At 43.3% G+C, this 25892-nt stretch overlaps 1 protein-coding gene across 2 annotated transcripts in view; it reads left to right on the forward strand.

The window, feature by feature from the left end:
* Positions 1-1568: 1568 nt before the first annotated feature.
* LRP12 (LDL receptor related protein 12) overlaps positions 1569-25892 on the forward strand; it is a 52296-nt gene continuing 27972 nt past the window's right edge. Inside the window, exon 1 of one of the 2 annotated variants that reach the window (XM_075415696.1) lies at positions 1569-1952. In XM_075415696.1, the coding sequence (XP_075271811.1) occupies positions 1874-1952 (79 nt within the window). In that variant the 5' untranslated portion in view covers positions 1569-1873. Of the gene's footprint in view, positions 1953-4154; positions 4286-25892 lie in introns of those variants that run through there. The other variant, XM_075415697.1, reaches the window with a different exon arrangement.

A 25892-nucleotide genomic window follows, 5' to 3' on the forward strand; every position in this document is an offset into this window, starting at 1 on the left:
GAAGCTGTGGATGCCCCCTCTCTGGAAGTGTTCAAGGCCAGGCTGGATGGAGCTTTGAGCAATCTGGTCCAGTGGAAGGTGTCTCTGCCCATGGCAGGGGGGGTTGGAACTAGATGGTCTTTAAGGTCCCTGTCAACCCAAACCACTCTATGATTCTATGACTCTATGATCTCTAGTACAGGGTGTTCCTGAGCCACAACTGCTCAGACTGTTAAAGAGTATTCATGCTTGTCTGGTTTCCCTTCCTTCTTTGGTGACTATTATTAATGCTGAATCTTCATGCAGATGCTCACTCTTAAATAATTCTCTTCCTTCTCGAAAAAGACATCCTCCCAACATAGTGCTCTTTCTTCACAAGTAGATTGAGATTGGGAAATAAATGTGGGTGCAATCAGAGAACAACAAAATAAAGGGAATGGCCTCAAGTTGTGCCGGTTGAGGTTTAGATTGGATATTAGGAAAAATTTCTTCACCGAAAGGTTGTCAAGCACTGGAACAGGCTGCCCAGGGAAGTGGTTGAATGACCATCCCTTGAGGTATTGAAGAGATGTGTAGATGTGGCGCTTAGGGACATGGTTTAGTGGTGGACTTGGCAGTGCCAGGTTATCAGTTGGTCTCGAGCTTAAAGGTCTTTTCCAACCTAAATGATTCTATGGTTCTATGAAAAAAGAGAGGAATAAGGAGAAATAGCAGGGAGCACTGCCCATAGCAACCACCATTCGTGAAGCGAGAACTCTGGTGTGATCCAGCACATCTATTTTCACGGGCTATGGAGCCCAAACAACGTAAGTTAACTTATGTTTTGATCAGGAATGGTAATATTTTGTTCTCCCAAGTAGATCAGTTGATCTAGCAGAACCGAGGCAACGAACACTTCCCCCAGCCTGCAGCAGGCGCTGCAAAATTCAAGCCAAATACAGAAGTTGCGCTGTGAATCCCACTTGCTTTTGACACTCGGTTGAAGGACTGAGCGCGATGCTAACTGTGCAGCAGAAAATGGTGTCGTTAAAGGGTGAGAGATGGGCAACCATAAATGAGCTGGAAGTGTCACAAGGAATTTTTGTGGGGTCCGTAACTGTGGATGCTGTGCAGCCACTGCAGTTCCCACGGTAGCTTTTTTCCGCCTCGGTGGTGAAAGGCACGTCTGGAGGTCAGGGACGCGGCGGCGGGCAGCTGCGTGGCTGCCTCTGTGCTCTGCAGCCGGGGCTGGACGTCACGCACCGAGTTTTCCTCGGGACACCCCAACACCCGCCTGGCTGCCCTGCGTGAGGGCCGGGCGCGCAGGCCGCCCTGCCGCAGGAGCCTCGGGCAGAGCCACCCTCCCTCCCCCGCCCGAGCGCTGCTCCTCGGGCCAGCGACACGGCGGCGCGGCCCGGAGGCGGTCAGGCCCCGGGGGACGCGGCCTCGGCTGGCGGGGGCGGTGGCTCCCGGGACGGGGCGGGGCGGGCCGGAACCTGGCGGCGGCGGCGGACGAGGAGGAGGAGGGGCGGCGGGCGGTGCCGCGGCGGAGCGGGGCGGCCCGGGCCCTCCCCCGCCGTCGCGGGGCCGCTGCTCCGCCCCGCTCGCCCGCCCGGCCCGCGGCTGCCGGGAGCGACTCCATGCGCTCGGGCCGCCAGTGCGCAGCCGCGGCGGAACCCGGCCGGGGAGGAGGAAGCGGGGCGGGAGGAAGGAGGCCGAGGCCGGCGGTGGCGGCTGATGGCTCCGCGGGCGGGTGGATGAGGCGCGGGTGTGCGGGCCGCTAGCGCTCCCCGAGGCGGCAGCTCCGGTGGGCGAGGCGCGGCCGGGCCCCTCTTGCGGCGGCGGCGGCGGCTCCGTGTCGGGAGCGCGGCGGCGGCAGGTCCGGCTCCTCGCCGCCTCCCCGCGGGCTGGTGTTATGGCCCCTTGGGGGAGCGCAGGAGGCTCCCCGCCTTGGAGGTCAGCGCGGCTCCTGCTCCTCGTCGTCTCCTGCTGCGGTAGGTACCGGCGGAGTGACGCCGCCCGCCCGCCTCCGTCTCCCGGGCCGGGAGGCGGCCGCCGGCCGCGGGGAGGGGGGGAACAAAGCGGCCTTTCTCCCGGCCGCCCTCCGGCGGCGTGGCGGGGTCCCTCGGCCCGCCCGGGCCTCGGCGCCTCCCGGGACCGCCGCCTTCCCCGCGGCGGCCCTGCCGCTGTCCCCGTGCTTCCTAGCCCCCTGCTCCCCGCCGAGCTCTGCTGCTTGGGCACTCGCTCCGCGGGTTTGTGTTTTGTGGGGTTTATTTGTTTATTTTTTTTTTCTAAACATCCGTGGGGGTGGGTGGGAATCTCCTCAGGGAAGTCCTGGAAGCCGGGGCTGGGACGGGGCCCAGCTGCCCTCGGCGCTCTCCCGCAGATGTGCGCTGCCGGGAACTCCGGAGTTGGCGTGGGGCCGCGGCAGCGAACCGGCCGGCCCCAAATCCTCTGAGTCACGGGCAGTCGCTCCTGCGGGTGGGGGGGACCCGAGAGGTGTTCCGGGCCGGGCGGGCGGGGAGGGACGCGGCCTGGTGTCGGGGCAGGACGAGCCCCGCGGAGGGGCTGCGGGGCCGGGGGACCGGCGCTGGGCGAGGAGCTGGGGGCACTGCGGCGCGGGCCTCCGAGCCCTTCGGGGACGTTTTGCTGCGGCTCAGCCTGCTTCCAGTTCGCACCCGAATGGCGGTCGGTTTGTGGTTATACACCCGTCCGTAAGCAGAACTGCTAGTGGAAAATACTTGTGCGAGTGTGCTGGGGAATGTTTTCACGCTGGTTTTGACAGTGTGCAAGTGGCCCAGTAATGCACACATACTTGACGGTGAGAGTTGTCGCCTGTTTTCTCATGGAGTTGTGCTTGTTTCACGAACTTGAGTGTAGGTTGTGTCCGTGGGCCCCCAGCGCTGGAAACAGCCCTTGGCGTGAAGCTGGGCGTGTACCTTCCTCTGAGGAGGACGGCAACAGGGGCCCTGGTTTAGCAGTCTCTGAAGTAGGTGCCTTTGCTTTAAACACGCAATTGAGCATGTGAAACTGGAAACTCTTTTACTGTTTAGGATAACAAACTTGAATCTGCAACATCAAGACATTTCAGGTTTGTCTGTGCAGGGGGCTTTGCCCAGCCCATGCCTGCTCTGCAAAGATCAGTGCAAACTCTTAAGTGTAGATCTACCACGTAAATTTGTAAGAACACTTCCCATTTCATATCTACATGAGTGGAGGTAAGGTAGGCTTCTTCAGTCAGAGCTACAGTTAGCCAGTACCTGTAACTGAATAGTTATGCTGGTAAAAGTGAGAGGCCTTACTTGCATGACCTAGGCAAGATACTGACTGAACTTTTAAACACATAGAAAGTCAAGGGAAGGAGTTTTTATATAGGCTGTAAAAAAACTGGTATGTCAAAAGCTAAAGCACAATTGGAAAGGAGTTGGCTTATGGCAGAGCAGGAATTGATAGGGGAAATCTCAAGTCTAGATACATTAAGCTGACTATGTTTGTATACTTAATGTACTTGAGAAATTCAACTTCCTCGCGAGAGTTTTTAACAAACTATGTTTTTTATTAGACTCATGACAAAATTGAAGTAAAAAGTAAAAGTTACAATTATTATAATATACCTCATCATCTTGACTTCAGTAGATAGATTCGGATTGTGATGCTGTAACTTAGGCAGTATTGTCAGCATTCCCACTGTACAAATTTAAACTACAAGCACAATTTTTATTTAAGAAGAAGCAACCAAACAGAATTCTTGCTGAATGACATATTTCATAGACTTTTAATCAAGCTATTCCAAAGTTCAACCAGGAATGAAGGCTCCATAGGTTTCTTTTATCTTACTGAGAAACACATTGCCATCCGTTATCGCCACTGCTGGGAAGGAGAAGCTGCTTTTGATTTTGATCATTGTGCTGCCTCATCCTCATGAGGGATTAGTTTCTCTGAACAGTTTTTGTTACAAATGTCTGAAGTTCTTACCAATTTTGCAGCTCGAAGGAAAGGAACTTTCTGCTCCCCAGGCTAGAGAATCCAAATCGAAAGCAAGTGTTCGCTGTGTAGTGTAGCCCTATCTTGAGCCGTCATTTTGGTTTCTCCTGTTTCTTTCTTTTGGGAGAAGGAAGTGGGAACTGTTCCCTATCAAAACATTTTACCTTCCTATACAACTGCTTTTAGGTCTTCCAGATTAAACTAATATAAGATCGGCATGAATTTGATCAAGGCACTGCTGACGGCAGAGCTCTGGACTGTGATGTTGATCCTGAGCAGAGCCTTGTAGATATGATTCTGTTACTGCGTGGCAAGACTCTGACTACAGTAGGTGGTACTCAAGGTAAATGCATGCTTGTAAAAGCAGTAGTGCGTCAGTTTGGTTGCCTTCCGTTATGCAGCTGCATAGCTATAATATCTAGAATTTTCCACTGAGTAGAATACTAAATTCACCAAGATTGGTATGTGGGCATTGAGCTCTCCAGAGAATGCTTCTCTGTTTCCCTGCAGTTAGTGAATTTTTCAAACCTTCCTTCTGATGATGACTGTAATTATAAAAATTTGAGAAGGAGGAATATTGATGAGTGAAATATTGGAATAGCACTGACTAACGAGAATTATAGCTTGGTGGGGTGTTGGGCAATGGTATTTGGTTTTAATATGTCTGGCCTTCCTGTTGGCTTGAGAGTTTTACATCCAAGAAATAATTGGTTGAATATGTGTCTATATAATCCTGGCGTGGCTTTTACTGGGACAAATATGAAGACATTTCTGCATAACTCAAAGGCCCTAACAATTACCTGAGTTTAAAACAGAACTGTATGTGGCGCAAAGTAGTTTCTTTAGGGGAAAAAGGTCTTTTGAGAAATTGGTCCTGTTCTTGAGGGCATTGTTTTTCAAACCAAAGTTTCATAGAATCTCTAAGATTGGAAAAGACCTCTAAGATCAGCAAGTCCAACCATCAACCCAACACCACCCTGTCTACTAAACCATATCCTGAAGTGCCACATCAGCACATTTTTTGAACACCTCCAGGGCTGGTGACTCTACCACTTCCCTGAGCAGCCTGTGCCAATGCCTGACCACTCTTTCAGGAAAGAAATTTTTCCTAATATCTAATCTAAACCTCTCCTGGCGCAACTTGAGGCCGTTTCCTTGTGTTCTATCGCTAGTTACTTGGGAGAAGAGACCAACAGCTAACTCTGCTGCAGCCTCCTTTCAGGTAGTTGTAGAGAGCGATGAGGTCTCCTCTCAGCGTTCTTTTCTCCAGACTAAACATCTGCAGTTTCCTCAGCCACCTCAGAAGACTTGTGCTCTAGACTCTTTAGCTTCATTGCCCTTCTCTGGACATGCTCCAGCACCTCTGCATCCTTCTTGTGGTGAGGGGTCCAAAACTGAACACAATATTCGTGGTGCGGCCTCACCAGTGTCGAGTAAGGGGTACGATCCCTGCCCTACTCCTGCTGGCCGCACTGTTGCTGATACAAGCCAGGATGCTGTTGCCTTTTTGGCCAGCAAATTGATGATTGATAGACTGGAAATCAAATGAATCTTATTTGTTTTCCTGTTAAAATATAAGCTTAGATTAGAGAATTGAATTCCTAATGTTACCATTTTGTTTCATTTTTATTTAACTCTTGGCAGGATGATGGTTTATATATTGCTGGTATTGTGATGCAGCGTTTTCAGGACCAGTTTAGGAGGGATTGGTGTTCCAGAGTATTGGCTGAGTTATGGAAGGTCTGTCAGGTGGCACAGTGCAAAAGCTAGGATGTGCTTTCCTTTGGAATGGAGTCTGGAAGCGTGGGTACTTGGCTGCTTCAGATTTCTGAAAAGTTGAAATTTTTATAGTCTTAACTATACTTGTCAACCCAATATATTAATTTGAATTTCCAGCCCACTGAACAGAAGACTACAGGGAACTTTTATAGTGTTCTGTACAGTTGGTAGTAGTCAGTGCATAGTACAATAGGTAAATTTTCCTGCTTCTGGCTTCAGCAGTTGTAATAAGTATCAAAGAAAAATATTTACAGGAGTAGGACAAGGAGACCAAAACAGTTCAAAGGTAGAAGTGGGGGCAGCTGGAGATCAGTCTTTATTCTCCTTTGTCTCCAGGATGGGTTTGGCTTTAGTGCCCTACTGCTTTAAGCACCAATGACTGAGAAACATTAGCAGAGTTCAGAAAATTATTATTTCTGAAAATTGTGGTTGGAACAATGTTGTATGCTACTACTGAGACTGCAGTGCTACTGACATTTTTCTGGCCTGTTAAAGAAAGACATATTACATTTGTATAAGCTTTAAAACACTTAGTTTGGGATTAGAACCATTCCAGGTTTCTGTGGTACAAATGATGCTTGAGATTATGACGAGACTATATATAATTCCTAGTTAATTTTGTTTTAAGATAAGGCAGGTGAAATTGTCGTAAAAGTTCACTGGTCAGGACCCAAATTTTACTTACCTATCAGTTTGCTGATGATGGTACGAGAAAGAATTAATAATTCTTCAAGTTCATTCACCTTGTTTGAAAGAATAGCCTGAATCATGCAAGCAAATAAAGTCTGCCAGCCAGTTTATTTAATTTTGTAAAGAAGTTGAACTATAAAGCCAGAACAGACTGTCCTAAAGGAATGGTTTGGCTTAAAAAATTATTGTACCTCAAAGTCTTGAATGTCACTCTGTAGTGATACTTTTGTGATAAACTGAACAGATATATTTTGATAAGCTGTGAATCCTATTATTGGCAAAACTGCTGCATTTAATTTATTAGAATGGTTTTGTAGTCCTTGAAGTGAAAATGTCCTAATTTTTACGGCATAGTAATGTATATTGTCTGATAAGTTGATCATATGTCAAGTTGTGCTAGTATGTACATATTCAACTGGCTGTTCAGAGCCACAGTTAGGTCTGTAGTCAAAGTATCTGTGAGGTCATGTGGACAGTATTTAAAGCAGTGTTCATTCAAGGGAGAAAACCCACATCCTAGGCAACCTCTTAGAGCAAGAAGAGTTTGAAACTAATCTAAGGGAGTTGGTGTGATTATGCACTAAATGAGAATATTGTCAGCCAGAGGAAGAGCAGAGGTACTTCTAACCGGAATCAGGACAGAAGCCACCTGATTCCATTCCTGTCATTAGAGCAAAACATAAATAGCATCATGTTTCAGTCATTGCTAGGAGAGGAAGAACTCTGCTGGGTTAGTGTTGGAAGGGCCCTACAGCTGGATCTGTTTGATTCCTTTGCTTTAGTCACTCCTATTTTAGTACCAAATAGATGCAAACTGTATGGGTATTACTTTCAACTAAGCCCTAAATATTTTATTTTATATTTGTCCTGGCTAAAACTTGCAGTTGTGATCAGTTTTACTGCTCATTAACAAATCTAAAATTTTTAAACTTGTTATCTTTGGTATGTTAGGTACATCCTTCCACATATCACTTATCTTTTGCCATACACCTCAGTTTCCCAAGGTGTAGATGTTTCTTTCAAAATTATTAAATATAATTTACAAATTTCCTTATTTTTTTAAAAATTCATGAGTACTATTTGTACTGTATATATAGTGTGGTTTTGCTTTCCTAGATGTCTCTGCATTTTCTAGTTTTAGTGTTCCATTTATATTGTCCCAGATAGTTAATGATGATTTTAAATACTGGAACAGCTGAGATATCTAGCTAGGCATTAATTAAAAGAGTGTGATTTGTCAACAGCCTGGGATATTTGTGGCTTGTATGCATTTCAGAATTGCTAGCTGTAATTTTGCAGTACTGATTATTACTGAGGTGTCGGCTGACTGGCAAGATTCAGCCTACCTAGTTTACAAGGCTGTGAGAAAACACTGGGTACCAAGGTATTTGATACTGTGGCAGTTGGTTGTAGATCCAAGTTCCTGTGTTTATCCCCTCCATAGAAATGAGTGCTGCAGGTGGTTTACAGCAAGCTGTACGATATCATACTTGGAAGAACTGTGTTGTTCTAAGTTTTTTTTGTTGTTTCCTACACTAGATTTTTTGCTGCCGTTGTTACTCTATTGATGCTTTTTACAGTTGCATGGAAATATATAGTATTGATTCTTGTGAGTATCTAAGTTTAAACTACTGAATTTAGTACTTCAATTTAGAATTCCCCCCCAGTTGTTACTGGACCAAAAGTAAGTTCGCAAGCAAGAATAACAAACCCCCCAAATTTAAGAAGGCTTACAAGTAGAGCGTATTTTGAAGGGGAAAAAGAGTCACATGAAAACACTTGGTTTAGTAGCTTGAATTGTCATAAGATGGTCTCTCTTTTCATTTGAGTGTCTTGTGACTCATCAGTACTTTCCCAGATACCTTTAGTTGGTTGTGAAATGTTTTGGTGTGTGAGAAAGCTGAATTTGCTCACTCTTAGTGAGCTATAAATTTTCTGAACTAGTTGTGTTTCTCTGTAAGGGGAAAGTACACTTAACCCATCTGTTTGTGTGTATGTAATTCATGACTACCCTTCCCTTAACCCCTGAGATGTTTCCTCTGCTAAGTGGAAGCCCCTGGGACTGATGCTGGGTAATCAGAGCAGACTTTTAAAGTCAGTTGCAGCCAGAAAACAGTAGAGCGATCCTCTAACAAGCAGTGTGAGCATACTTTGGCATATGGTGGATGTCTGTAATGAAGTTGCTTGTGTTTAAAAGTTAGGAAAAAATGACTGCTGTAACTTGGTTTTATTACTTCAGCTCTGTATGAACCTACTGGGAGACATAGATAGGTCCCTCTGAAAGTACGGACTGTGAGAATAGCTCTTTCATTTAAAAAAAAAAAAAGGATTTTGTTTTTCCTGTAATTTGTACAGTGTTACTAGTAAGAAGTTTGTTCTGGTCAGTGATGTCTCTTAAACATTTAGTGATCTTACTCATTTAAGGAACTGCTCCTTTGGAAAGAACTTTTTAGTAACCAAAGGTGAGCAATTTAAAACAGAGAAGGGTGGTCTTCTTGATTCATCTTGTAGAGGGAAAGTGTGTGCTTACATTCATGTGCTCTGGCTTCTAGATTTTAGCTGTATATGAATTTTCGTAAGACTTTGGTTAGTGCCTTTTTTTTTTTCCTACACTTAAAAAAAGTGTATTAGAATCCACTGAGTTAGTATACTCTGGTAGGGTGTTTTGCTTCTATGAAATTGAGTTTTGAGTATTCAGGTGAAAGCTTCAGTTAGGGGTATTGTAGTAACTGGGACTAAGACAGATAATGAATAGGTCACATGCAATAAACAAATCCATATATATGTGTGTTCCTCCTATCACACAGTTTTAAGCAGAGGCTTTAACCCTCCCCTCCTGTTTTCCTACACATAGTGCTCAACAGAATCATTTCCAAAGAGAGCAGGATTCTAGACTCCTAATTAACATGCTGTTTTATTCATAATATTGTTGTATTTACTCCAGTCTGCTCTTCATACTGTTAAGCAATTACATTTTTCCATTTGCTCTCTTCTAAAGAAGTGCTTGGAGAGAGTGCTCAGGGTTTTAACTCAAAATGTGTGTCTAAACTGTATGGAAATATTTGTAGCTGGACTTGGAAGAGTACATATTTCATTTTTTTCCACAGTTGATAATTTTTTGAAAGTATGGAGACAGAACATTTCTTCTTTCCACGATGTAAACGTCAGTTCAAATATTTTGAAAGAGATGCTTATTGGTGAGTCAGAAAAATGGATGATTAAATCATCAGTCGCATATCTCTTGATCACAGTGACATGCAGCTGGAAGTACTGACTGGGATGGATTTGGGAGTCACATAATTAGTAGAAGTGGGTTCCCTCATCAGAGCACCTTCCATTCTTCGTGTTTTCCTGTCTAAAGCTACTGAAAGAGCAACCACTTCCATGGCTGAAGTTCAGCTAGAGATATTCATGAGGACTGGAGAGCTGGGATGTCAAGGGAGGGAAAGATTGGGATGTTTTGGGAAGGCACGTTCATGGCTAAAGGTGGCAGAACTGTTCTTCAGCGTGGAAGAGGAACCGAAGCTGTCTGGGAGAGCAGCTGTTGTTTCAGAGGCTGTGCGAGTGGAAGGGAGGAAGGGAACCAGCCCTTTTATTTTAAGGGGTGTTGTGGTGGCTGAGTGAGCATTTTACCAGTCTTAGTCGAAGAGATGACTCCTACAAATTGTCAGCAGGCAAGAAAAGGGGTTTGAGTGCAAGAGGAGCTCAGGAATCACATGAGGTCTTGCTCTCGTGCCTTCCAAGTATTCTCAGACAGAGGGATGTTACTGAAACATCAGATTCTTGCATTTTACCCTGCTTTAGAAAATAAGTGGATGAGTGTTTTGAAACTCAGTGTATGGCTTTCGTCAATGTTTTGAAACATCCTTTTTTGTGACCCTGCTGTGTGTTCTGCTTTCTGGCTGATACGGGCACTTGGCAATTGTGTGCTGCTTGGCAGCTTTGCTGCTGGATGTGCCTGGGAGCTGCATGTTTCTGAGTCCAGTTACTACTGACCTCCCTGTTGCTGCTGATCCAGCTAATGCTGTTTCCAGTGTCTGTTGCCTAGGTGTTGTCTAGCTTGTCTCACTCCAATCCCTGATTTCAAGTTATCTGTTTTGTCTGTCATCTGTGCACACCATAACAAAGCTTCAGTGGTATCACAGTTCTCATGTAAATAGCAGTCCAAGATACCAAAGCTGAGTGATAATGTTGCTAATCTCTTGTTAAGTCCACAATACGAGCTTTCTGTTTTTCTTCATCCATTGTGGGGAATCTGGGACAGTACTGCCTGTACAGGCCTTTCGCCTTTACCCTGTAGGTGAATAAAGCTTGGGAGAAGGACTATACCTTTATCCTCTTGCCTGAGTGAGGAACACAGTCCGCTTTCCCCACTATCTGTTGGAACCACACAGCTCGTGTGTGGTGCCTTTGGGGTCCATGAGGAGTTTTCCTGGAATAAGAGATCCTGTGTTTCAAATGTGCAGATGTTTTGGTTTCGGCTGCCACCGGCAACAAAAGCGCCACGCGGCCACCCCTCCCCCCGCCGCGGTGCGGAGGAGAATGGAAAGAAACAGGCAGAAACTGGTGGGTCAGGATAAGGGCAGTTTAACAGAACAGCAAACAGAGGGAAACAGGAACAACAACGATACAGATAAGGAGAAAACACGACAAAAACAGACCCGCTCTCTCGGACCGCACTGGCGCCGCACGCTCCCGAGCCGCGAGAAAGTCCCCGCTGCGCCCCCCCCCCCCACCGGAACCCAGCGTGACGTCACATGGTATGGAATACCGGGCTCTGTTTGGCCAGGTGGGGTCAGCCCCCACCCCCCGGCTGTGCCCCTTCCTGGAGTCCGGTGAAAATTAACCCTGTCCTGGCCAAACCCAGGACAGCAGATTAGGAGGAGCAGCAGTGCTGCTAATTGTCCTGTGCAATGACATCTCCTGGGGATGACTCCTTTGCAAGTCAGATCTGCTCAGAGTGAAAAGTTAAGATCGTGGCTGGGAAGTTGAGACCCCCCTCCACTCCTACTAACAGGAAGTTCTAATAGTGCTTGATAGTGACTTTTTGGAATGAGTATCATGAAATATTCAGCTGTACATCTGTCTTAATGTTAATTAAAAGCCTAGAGGCCAGGAAGATGTATGTGGGAATCCAGTGAGTAAGTCTGTCTGAATCTCTTTCACCAGTTTTCTGGAACTGTCCCTAGTTTATGGCTTTACAAAGGGGGTGGATCTGAACACTGGATATATTTAGAGCGTTGGACATGAAGGAATTCGGCATAAAATGCAGTACCTTTCAGAAGTGATTAATGGCCAAAATAAAGATGCATTTAATTTTTTTAATCTGAGATCCCACTTGCTGACCATACTGCACATTTGGGAGCCGATAAAGTGCTCGGAGCACTTAATTTGAAATGAGCATGCACAGTTTGTCAGGCGTGTGTGTGTTACTCAAGTAAAATGATCACATCAAACATGTTTTTTAAGGGAGATGAGTTACTCTGGGAAGGAGGTCTGAACTAGCTTTGAACTTGTGAGTTGTTGAACATAGTTCATAAATTATTGCTATGAATGTGAGGATCATGGCATCAGATTCTTGCTAAGCAGCTCCTTCGTGGCTGTCCTGAAATACTGTGTACTTTGTATTTTTGAAGTGTCTGAAGATATTTTAATTCATTTAGACATATAATCAGAGTTTGTGTTTTGCAGTTTATGGAGTTCCATTGTTCTGGGTTTACTTTTCTCCCTGTATCTGGAAACCTGCTATTAAACACGAAGGACGTGTACTTAAGAGTGATATACTTCATTATATAAACGCAGCTAAATAGAAATTCAAACATGTACGCATTATGTCTGACATTGATCTTGTCACCATGCTATGTCACATTTTTTGCTATTTTAAAATCCAGTGCCTCCCTTTAAAAAGGGTGTAGGAGCAAGTGCTGAATTTTGTTAGCAGGTTGGCTTTTAATGGAGTGAAATGTCTGCCTATATATGTAATTTTTTACCCTTTATTTTGCAGCTGAATTAGTGCATTGAAGCCTAATCTACCCATTTTCATCTGCAAGGAAACCCATAGCTATTTGAGCCGTAGAACATTTCTGTAGCAGTAGAGAGTGAAGCATCCCCTGTTGTAGCATGGTCGTGATTATTTTTTTTTTTTTAAATATTACCAAGTACTATATTCTTCAGTTAAACTTACCAAGATACAGGATTTATGTACTTGTGTAGGGCAGGCTAAGAACTTCTGTCATTAATCCACAATTTTGTTTCCTAAGCCAAGACTAACTTTATCTGTGCTTAAGGTTGTCTCCTGTTAATTTTGTTGACCATTGCCTTAGCCCTTCTGTAGTGAAGTTAGTAATTGACTTCATCCAGAATTCTGTGTCAGTGGAAGTTGACAAAATCAAGGTAAGCCTTTGGTTTTCCAACATGCATACAATTTTGTGTAAGTACTTCTAAGTCCCATGGTAGCTTTGAACAGGTATATACTTATATGGAAGGGGGAGGGTGTGAAATTTTAATCTATGCTGGGCCTTGACTTTCCTGCGCTGCTTTGTGATCAGTTTAAAATTACTGTTGGCATCAATAAGAAGAGTCAAATCAAAATTAACTGCTTTTAAAACTGTAGTAAAATTGTTACCTGCAGTTTGACAATTATAAGCAATGAAAATAACTTTAGACCTTAGGAACTTTCAGTGGTGTGTTTATTAATTCAAAATTATCTTTATAAAAAGCTGCATTGGAAAGTTTTACCCACCCGGGATTGTTGTAGGACATGTATCTCTGTTATAAGTGGTCCACATTAGAAACCTATATAGTTTGTTTTGGTTTGAGAAGACAAAGGCCAGCAGGAGTGCTGTCAGTACCATCACTTTTAGCCGTGGCAAGCCTAGTGGTTACCTTCTGGGGACTTAACAAGCTGAAATACTTCAAGAGTGAATACACAGAGTTCTTGAGAAATCATATTGTCTTGTTGCCCCAACACTGATAATGACTCAATCCATGTTAAAGTTGTCTTGTAATGTCAATGCTGAGCCTCTCAGTATATCTGTAGATGATCCAGAAAGGGAAATCCAGTAAATAAGACGATAACAATCGGTAGTGAAGTATAAACAGTGTGAGAATTTACAAGGATTCTGTATTAACAGTATCTACTTTATCACAAAAAAGCCTTGCTCTTCAGTTTTGCGATCTATATCAACTTGAAAGTACTTCCTAATTTTAGAAAGTAGTATATACTATCATGAAAGATGAGGAGTGGAAAACTCGGATACCATGAAATATTCCAGACTTCTTTAGATTTTTTTTTTTTCCCAGAACTGTACCTCTTGTAGTGATATCCTCTTCCTTTTTTGAATAGCAAACACAGTTAAACCAATGCCCTTAAACTGTGGTTAATTATTATTCATTAGGCAGAGTTGGCAGTAAGGAATTGTAGGGGATGTAATCGGCTTTTATCAATGCACAAGTGTAACAATGCTTTTCATGTAAACTGAAAAGAAGCTACATGCAAAAGAATACAACTGCCTGTCAAGTTTGGTAATGGTATTAACATAAAAACTGGTATCTTTTTCACATAGCTGTTTTTCCGAAACATTCTTCATGGCTTTCTTCAGAAAACCATTTTGGTTCGTTCGTACAGAGGTTGAATCTGAGTGTCCTAACAAATAGTTGCTGTTTGAGTTTCTTTCCCTAGTTGGCTGTTACTTCGTATGTGACATCTCTTTGTAAAACAACACTTGTGTGTCAAGCAGTGATTTGCTGGTACTGAGCTTCCTTCTTAAAAATAGGCTTATACCAAAAGAATACTATAAAACTAAATTGCATCTAAATTTACTGTGCTTTAGTGATGTGACATTCTTGGAAACAAACCTTCAATTAATGTTTTTCTTTTAAAATATTCTTTGTGTAGTTGCCTAAAAGCTCTTTATGATGTGAGATTTAAGTATTAAGATAGACTAATAACACCTCACACTGACAGTATTCCTATAAAGTATTGTTGTTTGCAGGGGAGAATCACAGAATCACAGAATGTTCAGGGTTGGAAGGGACCTCTGTGGGTCATCTAGTCCAAACCCCCTGTCAAAGTAGGGTCACCTACAGCAGGCTGCACAGGACCTTGTCCAGGTAGGTCTTGAATATCTCCAGAGAAGGAGACTCCACAGCCTCCCTGGGCAGCCTGTTCCAGGACTCTGTCACCTTCAGAGTGAAGAAGTTCTTTCTCACGTTCAAACGGAACTTCCTGTGCTTCAGTTTGTGCCCATTGCCCCTTGTCCTGTCGCTGGGCACCACTGAAAAGAGTCTGGCCCCATCCTCCTGACACCCACCCTTGAGATATTTATAAGCATTTATAAGGTCCCCTCTCAGCCTTCTCTTCTTCAGGCTGAACAAGCCCAGCTCCCTCAGCCTTTCCTCACAGGACAGATGCTCCAGTCCCCTCACCATCCTTGTAGCCTTCCGCTGGACTGGACTCTCTCCAGTAGCTCCTCATCTTTCTTGAAGTGGGGAGCCCAGAACTGGACAGAGTACTCCAGATGGGGCCTCACTAGGGCTGAGTAGAGGGGGAGGAGAACCTCCCTTGACCTGCTGGCCACACTCCTCTTGATGCACCCCAGGACCCCACTGGCCTTCTTGGCAGCCAGGGCACACTGCTGGCTCATGGTTAACTTGTTGTCCACCAGCACTCCCAGGTCCCTCTCCGCAGAGCTGCTCTCCAGCAGGTCCGCCCCAAGCCTGTACTGATGCATGGGGTTGTTCCTCCCCAGGTGCAGGACCCTGCGCTTGCCCTTGTTGAGAAGCTGAAGCACAGAAAATAAATAGCTATTCCATGGTTTTGCATGAATAGAGTTTGTTACTCCTCATTTCTGTTATTATGCTGATTTTGTGTGTGAGTGTGAAGTGGGGAGTATTGGTTTGACTAACTTGGGTTAGGGTCAGTGTGGCAAAAGGCAGGCATTAAAGGGACGAGAGGGAACAGGAATGTGATTTATTGATCTGAACTGCTCTTCAGAGAAGTCTCAATTCTCATTGTAGGCAGATTAGTCTGTCCCACAGAGGCAAGAAAAAGGGTGAAGAGTGGTCCTAAAGCGTTTAAATGCAAATAGCACGCTTTCAGGAAAGATGCAGTTGTTGAGTTTTCGTTGTGGAAATGGAAGCAGGCTACTTTGAGAGCAGCGTGTCTGTTCTACTTTATTTCAAACTTTTGTTGTTGTCTGTTTTTACAAATGCGACTAACAGCTGATTTATTTCATCCCCGAAATGCCAATCTTCTTCTGGTCATAAGAAACACAGTCTATTGTATATTTCTGCTATTGTTTCTTAAGTGAATGGATGCAGACTGCTTTAAAATGTTTAGCGGTGATATGCTGCTGCCACTTAGAGCTCCTTCAGACCAGCTATCTTTTATTGGAAGCAGACAGGTAGAACATTTTTCTTACGGACTATTATAGTCTGTCTGGAATCTCTTACCTTCGGTAACAAGAAATTTTACAATGAAATCTTTATAAGTAGAAATATATAACATTTTCTTGAAATTCTTTTAACTGGGTTTTTGGGACTGTCACTCTTCTGCCAAATGTGGTAGAAAGTGTAGAGTATTTGGAAGCTGTGGGCAAGGTACAGATGTGCACAACTACTCTTACACTGTGTAACCCATGGGAAACTAGGCTCAAGCTGCTATTCAGATTGCCAGATAACAGTGATTATGCACAAACTAAACAGCTGAAGTGGTGTTCGGAGTATCAGGTTGTCATCTGGGTGGACTAAGGGGTGGGCAGTAATTATATAACTTGACCTTCAGTCATCTGGTGTTTATCTGACTAATTCTTGGCAGGGATGTCCTCAGAGGAAGAGTTGAAACACGTTTTGGTGTAGTATCACATATATTTAATAAGATTTTTTAGGAAGCTGGAGTGCACGAAAAAAAGGTTATTAAAACTGTTCTCAGGAGGGAAGTTAATGACTTGTGTAAGCATGTATAGTGAGAATGTTTTTTGGTCAAGAAAGGAATAAATGAGAAGAAGAGCTGGAAGAGCTTGTGACAAGGCAAAAGTGTGGATAAGACATACGAGGTGTAGGGATAGCATACTGGAAGGTAATTATAAATATGAATGTCAGGATAAATGGTGATAAGGATTTTGGAAATACCTGTTAGATGACATTCTCTTCTCAAAGGTGTTCATTGCTCTCATTATGTTTAAGCCTCACTTCCTGTTTATGCTTTTGTTATAGGAACTCTGTCCTAGAGGGACCATGTATGTGTGTGTGACTAAATTTGGGTTTATTAGAGACACACACATAAAGCATGTATCATGAATTTTGTAGATGTTTCCAATTTCTCGTGAAGTCCTGCAACTGAAATGATGATTCTGCTGTGCTGGGGTACATGTATGTAGATGACAGAGGGTCAGGGCAGGAACATCTGGGTAGGTTTGAGATGGAAAGCAGGTGTCATTCAAATTCCGTGTTACAAAAGAGTGAGATTAAACTGAAGGATGCAGGACTGATTTCTTTTACATGCTTAGAGCTACTGTAATGTAATAAAAGTTGGGATTTTATGACCTGTACAATGTGAGACTTTTTCTTACTGGCTCTATTGAGAGTAGGCACAGAAAGTGCATTTGGGGTCTTACAAACAGCCTTTATTGTACACTATGGCATCTATGAGTCATTGCGATCTTTTAATTTCTGCAACAAATACTTGCCTTGCAAAAATCCAAACCCAGAATCCGTATAGTAAATTAGCCGTGTGTCTCCTTTAACACATTAAAGTTTTCCAGTGGTAATTTGTGTCTCTCAGGGATGTGGTTTGACAGCAGGGAAATGATATACTTAAGTGTTTTGAAACAAACTTTGTTCTGCTCTCTTTAACTAATGTTAGGTACATTATGGTTGTCTTGAAAGCATGCTGTACTCTGCTGAATTGCAGCTGCCTAAACTGGCTGTCAAGTCAGATGCTTATACAGAAAAGATTTCTTTGCTTCATTTTACGATTGTGGAATCACAGTACTATCCAACACTCTTGTTTCAGTTCCTGATAGTAGAAGATCGTGTTTATCTTTTCTAACTTCTGGGAATCCCCATGGCAAGAGGCTCCAATACCCTGCAGTACTATGCAGTATGAAAAGAAGTATCCTCCTGGCTGTCAGATGTGCACTTCTTTTCGTCGCATATAAAGGTGGCAGTGTCAACTGTCTTTATATTGCAATTACTGCTTTACAACTGTTTTTACATAAGCTCTCCTGTGTCTGTAGCTACCTCCAGCACAATTAATATAATTTAAACTTTCCCAAATGCATCCTGAAGTTTCCGCTTTGGGAAAGGGACAAGCCTTTACCTTTGGTGTTCAGAATTTTGAACTTTGTTCTGAGTGATTTGGGAAAGAGGGAAGGTGAGGCACAGTGAGGAGTGTTAGCATAGGATAGTTGTAAGTCAGAGTTCTGAGGCACAGTGAGGAGTGTTAGCATAGGATAGTTGTAAGTCAGAGTTCTGTTTCACTTAGTTTTACTGTCCTGTTGATCTGCAGTGGTTCTTTAGTACTGATAACTTTATCACTTACTAACATTGCTCAACATTAGCCATTATTTCCTTTGTGCTTCCCGCACCTGGGTAGATCTGTCCATGGGAGACACAAAGCCTTCATATATGCATTCTTCAAACCATGTTGACTCTGCTGTGGTTCCTGTAAAGCACTGCCATTTGATTATGTTTTGGTACCTGGTGGACTGGGAATTCCATTTCTTTTTATGTATTGTGGTTTTTTATTGTCCTTTCCTTTACCTGATAATAATGTAGCATATACAGTTTTCACAAATTAGTGAGCTCTGTGGAGCAAGAGTTGTTTTTCTTGTTTGTACAGTTCCTGACACAATAAAGCTATAATCATGATAAAAGTTTATTTGTGCTGTTATGCAAAAATGAAGTAGTATGTTATTGTGTTTTACAGATACTGTAAGCCAAGTAAAGAGGACTCTAAACTTTTTTCAGATTTGTTTTGAAGACACTGCATAGCATTTGAAATAAAACGTGTTAAACTCATCTACAGGTGTACTCATTTTAATGTGCGAGGTACAGCACCAGTATCATTCTTGCAGGAGGAGAATCGTGGGATTAATAACAGATAACATAAAATCATAGAAAAGTTTGGGTTGTAAGGGATCTTTAAAGGTCATCTAGTTTAACCCCCCCCTGCAGTGAGCAGGGACATTTTCAACTCGGAGCCCTATCCAACCTGATCTTGAATGTTTTCAGGGATGGGGCACCTACCACATCTCTGGGCAACCTGTGCCAAAGTCTCACCATTCTTATTGAAGACGAAAAAAAAAATTCTTATTATAACTGGGCTAAATCTACCCTCTTTTAGTTTAAAACCATTACCCCTTGTCCTGTCACAACAGGCCCTGCTAAAAAGCCTGTCCCCATATTTCTTGTGAGCCTCCTGTAAGTACTGAAAGGTTGCAATAAGGTCTCCTCAGAGCCTTCGCTTCTTCACACTGAACAGCCCCAACTGTCAGCCTTTCCTCCTAGCAGAGGTGCTCCAGCCCTCTCATCACTTTTGTGGCCTCCTCTGGACCTGCTCCAACAGATCCACGTCTTTCCTGTGCTGAGGGCTCCAGAGCTGGACACAGGACTCTGGGTGGGCTCTCACCGGAGCAGAGCAGAGGGGCAGAATCCCCTCCCTCGACCTGCTGGCCACATTGCTTTGGATGCAGCCCAGGATATGGTTGGCCTTCTGGGCTGTGAGCACACATTGCTGGACGTGTTGAGCTTCTTGTCAATGAGCACTCCCAGGTCCTTCTCCTCAGGGCTGCTCTCAATGCATTCTCCACCCAGCCTCTATCTGTGATTGGGATTGTCCTGACCCATGTGCAGGACCCTGCATGTGGCCTTGTTGAACTTCATGAGGTTCGCATGGGCCCATCTCTCAAGCCTGTCAAGGTCCCTGTGGATGGCATCCCTTCCCTCCAATGTGTCAACTGCACCACATAGCTTGGTGTCACTGGCAAACTTGCTGAGGGTGCACTCGATCCCACTGTCCATGTCTCCAACAAAGGTGTTAAACAGCACTGGTCCCTATACTAACCCCTGAGGAACGCCACTCATCAGTGGTCTCCACTTGGACATCAAGCTGTTGACTGCAACTCTTTGAGTGTGACCATCCAACAAATTCGTTATCCACTGAACAGTCTACCCATCAAATCCATATCTCTCCAATTTAGAGAGAAGGATGTTGTGGGGGACTGTGTCAAAGACTTTAATGGAAGGGAAAGAAAGTAATTGCTTTCCAGAGAGAGGGAAGGAAATACTGGGTTGTGTCTTAGGGATTCATATCTGTTTGTCTGTTGTTTTTTAATTATATAAATACATAGAGACTGCTTCTAGACTTTTTGAAATGTCCATGGGGCTTTCTGATGTTTCCTATTTTAGAATCAATGACTTGAACCAAAGCAGTAGCTGTGGCAGAGTTTTCTCGAAGTATACACAGGTCTTGCATAAAACACTGGAGAGAAAATAAGTTTTACTGGATTGTAAATTTTACTGAATATTTCTCTTATCACTTGTTTGCTTTGATGAAAGTAATTTGAACAAAAGAATGTAAAAATAGCAAGACTGCCATGGGTGCTAAGCGTACTCCTGCAAGTATGTGTGCACGCATGTTTGTACCAGGAGTATGCCTTGGCTATTTTAAGATCTGATTCTCAATTAAAGAAGTTCTTAATCTGAGTAAAATCAATTTCATATCTTGCAGGCAATCTGTGTTCTATTAATGTCTGTCTGTTTTGAATAGAAGCAATTCATGGTGTATTTTGAGGAATGCAATATGTTACGACTGGCAAGTTATAGCAAGTTCGTATCTTATTTTTCCTAAGTCCTGAGGATATTTCATAAACAGCATAGTTTAGGCAAGTCTAGAAAATTAGTGTAGCTAATTAATAGCCTTTGCTATCGTAGTGACTGAGATTTTGAAACTGACAAATAACAGTAGAGAAAGAGCTATATGGATAGCAGGTCTTTCTAATAGTGAGAATGGAAGCATCTGCATGTTGTGGTTCCCTTGAAACTCGGCGACATCTCCACTGTCTGCTGTAACTAGAGCAGATCAGATTATTCATAATAAATAATGAAATTAATTTTGCACGTGGGTGTTTGCATGAGATTAACAAAAAGCATTGTTTTGCAGATGTTGAAGGCACAGGCACGAAGTTCATTGCCTTAGGGGAGCTCTTCCCTCCTTTGGCTGTGCTTTTTGCTGTGTTGTTGCAGGCCATATGAATGATGGCATACCAAGTTATGCTGTACAAAGTTACTTCTACACATTAATTAGTTCAGTGAAGCATTAATAAGGGACAGAGACTCAGTCCTGTATTACTGGAAGATAGCTGGGCAGACTGTGTGACATTTTGTGCAAGTTCCCTTTCGGTCTGAATAGGTGCTAGCGGTCTGAAAACTCCTGTTGCCAGACTTTGCATAAACAAGTCTGCACAAGTATTTGCAAGGTCTGTGGTTTCTGTGAACTTTTTTTGTAAATTAAAGAAAACAAGCATTCTTGGGAACTCTGCAGTGCTTTTAAATTCTATCAGAAAGAAACCAAAACACACTGAAGAGTATAAAAGGTTGTCAAAACTGAAATTTTATTTCTAGTAGTAAGTAGCAAGAAGGGAGGAAAACACAGTTTTATCTTTCAGATGAGGATATCTTTCCTACATGCAATAACATGATGTGCTTTTATGATTTTTGTATTAGATTTATGTCCAAAATGTGCATGTAAATATACTGCTGCTTCACCACCCTTTCTAGTAAACGGCTTGCATTCAATTCAGTTATGTCATTACAGTGAATGCAGCTGGGATGCTTTGCAGTTAATTCTATTGTTGTTACCTGCATGAAGGCAGAGTTGAAGCTCAGTGGGGATAAACTCTTCATTCCAGTATTTCCTGATTTGCTTAGGCCAGCATTCCAGAAAGAATCTAGAGAAGCTGGAAATTGTGTTTAGATTTCTCAATCCCCTGCTTTTGCTCCGGTCAGAAATATGAAATTTCCTCCTTGGTTTATGCCTGAATTTTAACATCTTAGCCCATCTTTTGAATGAAGACTCAAAATAAGTAGATTATGTATTTTTATATTGTGAACCCAGTGAGCTTTCTGGATTTTGAAACCACTGCTCTCTGGGTGTATCTTAGGCAATGATTTTTTTTTTTTTTTCTTTTTTTTTTTTTTCTTTTTTTTTTTTTTCTTTTTTTTTTTTTCTTTTTCTTTTTTTTCCTGACATGACTAGTGTCTGTCTTTTTAGCTTCTGTTCTGAGTTGTTGGTCACATGAGATATAGGCTCCGTAATAAAGATGCAGCAGTGGAGCAGTGTTTTTCTTCTTTTCAAAAATCCTCGTGATTCTCCCCCGCCCCCCCAATATCAAGTACTCCTACACTACTTAAGTCTCTTTTGGAAAAAAATCATTTGTAAGTCTGAGTCATGCTGTCATCTGGAACGAGAAGCTTGGATGTTTTGAGGGTTCCTAGTAGGGATTCATGGGGTAATAGCAGATAATATTTTCATTTCTGCAAGCTTGTAATAAGTTTGGCTGCAGTTGTTACTGTATGAATAATGATTTCATTTCTTCTGTTAGCACTTTTTCAAGACAGAATGGAATCAAATAATTTGAAGAAAACAGCATAACCGGCAGTATTACATCCTGAGAATATATGACCTGAAGCCTTGATTTTACCATCTAACTTCTGATAGGGGTCTGAAATCTTCTGGTTAACAGTAGATGTTTGGTTTTGTTTTGTTTTGAATATAATATATCAGCTGTATGTAGATTGTTACCTACTGGTATTTGTTCCTGTAGTTATAAGCAATTAAGGTGGGAAATCAATCTAAACCTGCGTGGAGCAAAACCAAAACCAGGCTTTTTAGTGCAACAGCAATTTAAAGAAACTGTAGTAGATAAATGTACAAAGCATGTGAAGAGTATGAGTCAAATCTGAAATGCTCTTTCCCCTATGTTATGAGCACTATGCAGCCCACACATGGAAATTTTCCCCTAGTCTGGCACTTCTCAAATGTGAAATACTTTTAGTATCTGAAATAGAATTTCAGAAGAGAAGAGTACAGAATCACAGAATGTTACGGGTTGGAAGAGACCTCTGTGGGTCATCTAGTCCAACCCACTGCTGAAGCAGGGTCACCTACAGCAGGCTGCACAGGACCTTGTCCAGGTAGGTCTTAAATCAGAGAAGAAGAATCCACAACCTCCCTGGGCAGCCTGTTCCAGGGCTCTGTCACCCTCAGAGGGAAGAAGTTCTTCCTCATGTTCAAACGGAACTTCCTGTGCTTCAGTTTGTGCCCATTGCCCCTTGTCCTGTCGCTGGGCACCACTGAAAAGAGTCTGGCCCCATCCTCCTGACACCCACCCTTGAGATATTTATAAGCATTTATAAGGTCCCCCTCTCAGCCTTCTCTTCTTCAGGCTGAACAAGCCCAGCTCCCTCAGCCTTTCCTCACAGGACAGATGCTCCAGTCCCCTCATCATCCTCGTAGCCCTCCACTGGACTGGACTCTCTCCAGTAGCTCTTCATCTTTCTTGAAGTGGGGAGCCCAAAACTGGACAGAGTACTCCAGATGGGGCCTCACTAGGGCTGAGTAGAGAGGAAGGAGAACCTCCCTCGACCTGCTGACCACACTCCTTTTGATGAACCCCAGGACCCCACTGGCCTTCTTGGCAGCCAGGGCACACTGCTGGCTCATGGTTAACCTGTCGTCCACCAGCACACCCAGGTCCTTCTCCACAGAGCTGCTCTCCAGCAGGTCCGCCCCAAGCCTGTACTGGTGTATGGGGTTATTCCTCCCCAGGTGCAGGACCCTGCACTTGTCCTTGTTGAATTTCATCAGGTTCCTCTCTGCCCAGCTCTCCAGCCTGTCCAGGACTCACTGAATGGCAGCACAGCCTGCTGGTGTATCCACCACTCCTCCCAGTTTTGTGTCATCAGCAAACTTGCTGAGGGTACACTCTAACTCTTCATCCAGGTCATTGATGAAGAAGTTGAGCAAGCCTTGGCCGAGTACTGACCCCTGGGGAACACCACTAGTTACAGGCCTCCAACTAGACTCAGCGCCGCTGATGACAACCCTCTGAGTTCTGCCATTCAGCCGGTTCTCAATCCACCTCAAGTAGTTACTAGAGTTGAACATGCACAAGGGCTCTGAACAGTCCTCTTAAAATAATGTAGTAGTATTATTTTAAACATAGCTGTTTAAAATAGCTAGAAACTTTTTTTTTTTCTAGGTTTGTAAGTAATACAGCAGTGGAATGTTTTCAAATAGGAGGGCAAATTGTTAAATTTGCATTCATGATAGGGTCTAATTAATTAAGAATAGGCACCTGAGCCTTTTTTTTTAAAAGTTACTGGAGACTTAGCTGAAATTTATAAGACTGTTTTCACTGTTGGAACTGTTTAATTTTAGTAATTTGGGGTTTTTTGTACTCTCTGTTCCAAAATGCTGCACTGGGTTGCCACCTGGGAGCACGTACAACTTGCAGGCAATGGGCAGTCAAGTAACTTGCCTTATACCTGGCTCGGCAGAAGTATAGGGTTTGACATGACTAGAGCTACTTATGTGCTTGAAATTAAAATCAGGAATGTTGTTGAAGCCGAGCCAGTGTCTCTGCTAGATTTGCAATTTCCACTGCTTGCTGCCAAGTATATTAGAGCTGTCTATAAATAGTTTGTGGAATTTTTTAGTGAAAATGAAAAAAAAGTCAGGTTCTTTTCTGTCCCCACCTTTTCAAACTACAATTGAGGAGCTTTAACTGTTTTTTTTGCTGAATCTTTCACACAAAAATCCGTCTCTTAAGTCAAGTTAGTTTAGCTATGAATTTAAAATTTTGTATGTTAATGACAGTAGACTCAAAAATTGCCTTGCAGGATTTACAGGTGTGATCAAATGTTGTTGTTTTCCACCTGCAGCATTAAATCAGAGTTGCTATAGTTACTACACTAGGTTCTCTTTTGCAACCTAGGATAAAGGAACCTTGGGTTATCTTGCTAATTTTGTGTGCAAAGATCTCTTTCAAAAGTGTTTCCTGTTCTCTCTCCTGTGAGAGTCTCTCCTGCTGGTGTACCCAGAGGAGAGGTTTGTGCTGCATTAACACAGCCGATTACAGACCTGCTGGTTGCTTTGTGTGCTGGATTGGCAACACGGGAGAGCTGTCCCTTCCGAGCTGTCCCTTCTGGTAGAAGGGAGAAGGAAGGTGGAAAGTGAGAACCACAACTATAGAGCAGGAATGTGAGAGCTCACCTTGCAGACTGCAGCATCTTCCAAAAATTTGCCCGACATATCCCAGTGGTGGGGGGGGGCTCTGTTTCAATACTCCAGCATCACCTGGCTGGCAGCATCTATGTCAAATTTGCATTACGCTGACACCTCATTGTGGTTTTATATGGAATTTTGTAAATTTTGTGTGCTGTGACAGCATTCACAACTGGTGTAATATTAGTGAATAATGTATGCAGTGCTGAATGAATCCAGAAAGAGAACTTGCATAGCTCACACTAAATGACTGCGGAGGCTCTGAAGCTGGTGCCTGAAGTTGAGGTGGAGCCTCCCTGGAAGCACTGGAGCTGTGGTGAGCAGAGAGCAGACTTGGGGTGTTGGGTGGCTGGAGATGTCTCTGTGTTGGCACGTTTGGATTTGTGGTGCAAAGCAAGTTACACTGAAGATCTAATGTTTGCGCTGCATACATTTCTGAAAGGTTTTCCTTGGACTAGCTCTAGTGTGGCCCAGAGGACTGTGTTACCAGTAGGAGCCTGTCATCTAAAAGGAATCCAGTTTGATGGTTCCAAGGCCACAGTGGAATGTGAACCAAAGCACAGGAAGTGGAGCAGATCAGGAGATTGAGAAGCATGCTCCTTATTTGAAATAAAATACTAATGTAGACAAATCCCAAGTTAACACGATAAAATTATCAAGAATAAAGGATGTATTATGTTTTGGTAGAGAAGCTAACAGATCTGTTGTGACCTGATCACTGTATGTTCTTCAAATTCAAAACATTTGCTTGTGTAATGGAATTTGATTTTTAGAGTACCTGTTTTAATGGTCAGTTTTTTAAGAATGAATGCAGACGTTTTTTTGGTGAGGGGAGTAATGTTCCAATGCTAAAGAATGTAAAAGTAGTAGAATATTTTTCTTTGGAGATTTTTAAGTTGGTGTTATCAAGACTATAGGAGTAAAGGTATGTGCTGTTGTTCACTCAACTACTGATTAATTTTGGGTTTGGGCTCTGTACAGTAAATGTAGATTTGGAAACTTTGTGGCTGTGTTTTATTCACCAAGAGATGAATGAAGACTTTTTTTTGAAAGTATCGTGCAGCTAATCATTTAAAGTGCCTCTGTGAGGAGGAAAGGACAGCGTGAGAATGGGAAGGTTATCAGAAAATGCAGTGTTGGGCAACAGGTTTTAAGTATACAGCCCAGACTTTCAGCAGCACCATACCGATTG

This window comes from Opisthocomus hoazin, chromosome 3 (genome assembly GCF_030867145.1).
Source record: "Opisthocomus hoazin isolate bOpiHoa1 chromosome 3, bOpiHoa1.hap1, whole genome shotgun sequence".
NCBI classification, from domain to species: domain Eukaryota; kingdom Metazoa; phylum Chordata; class Aves; order Opisthocomiformes; family Opisthocomidae; genus Opisthocomus; species Opisthocomus hoazin.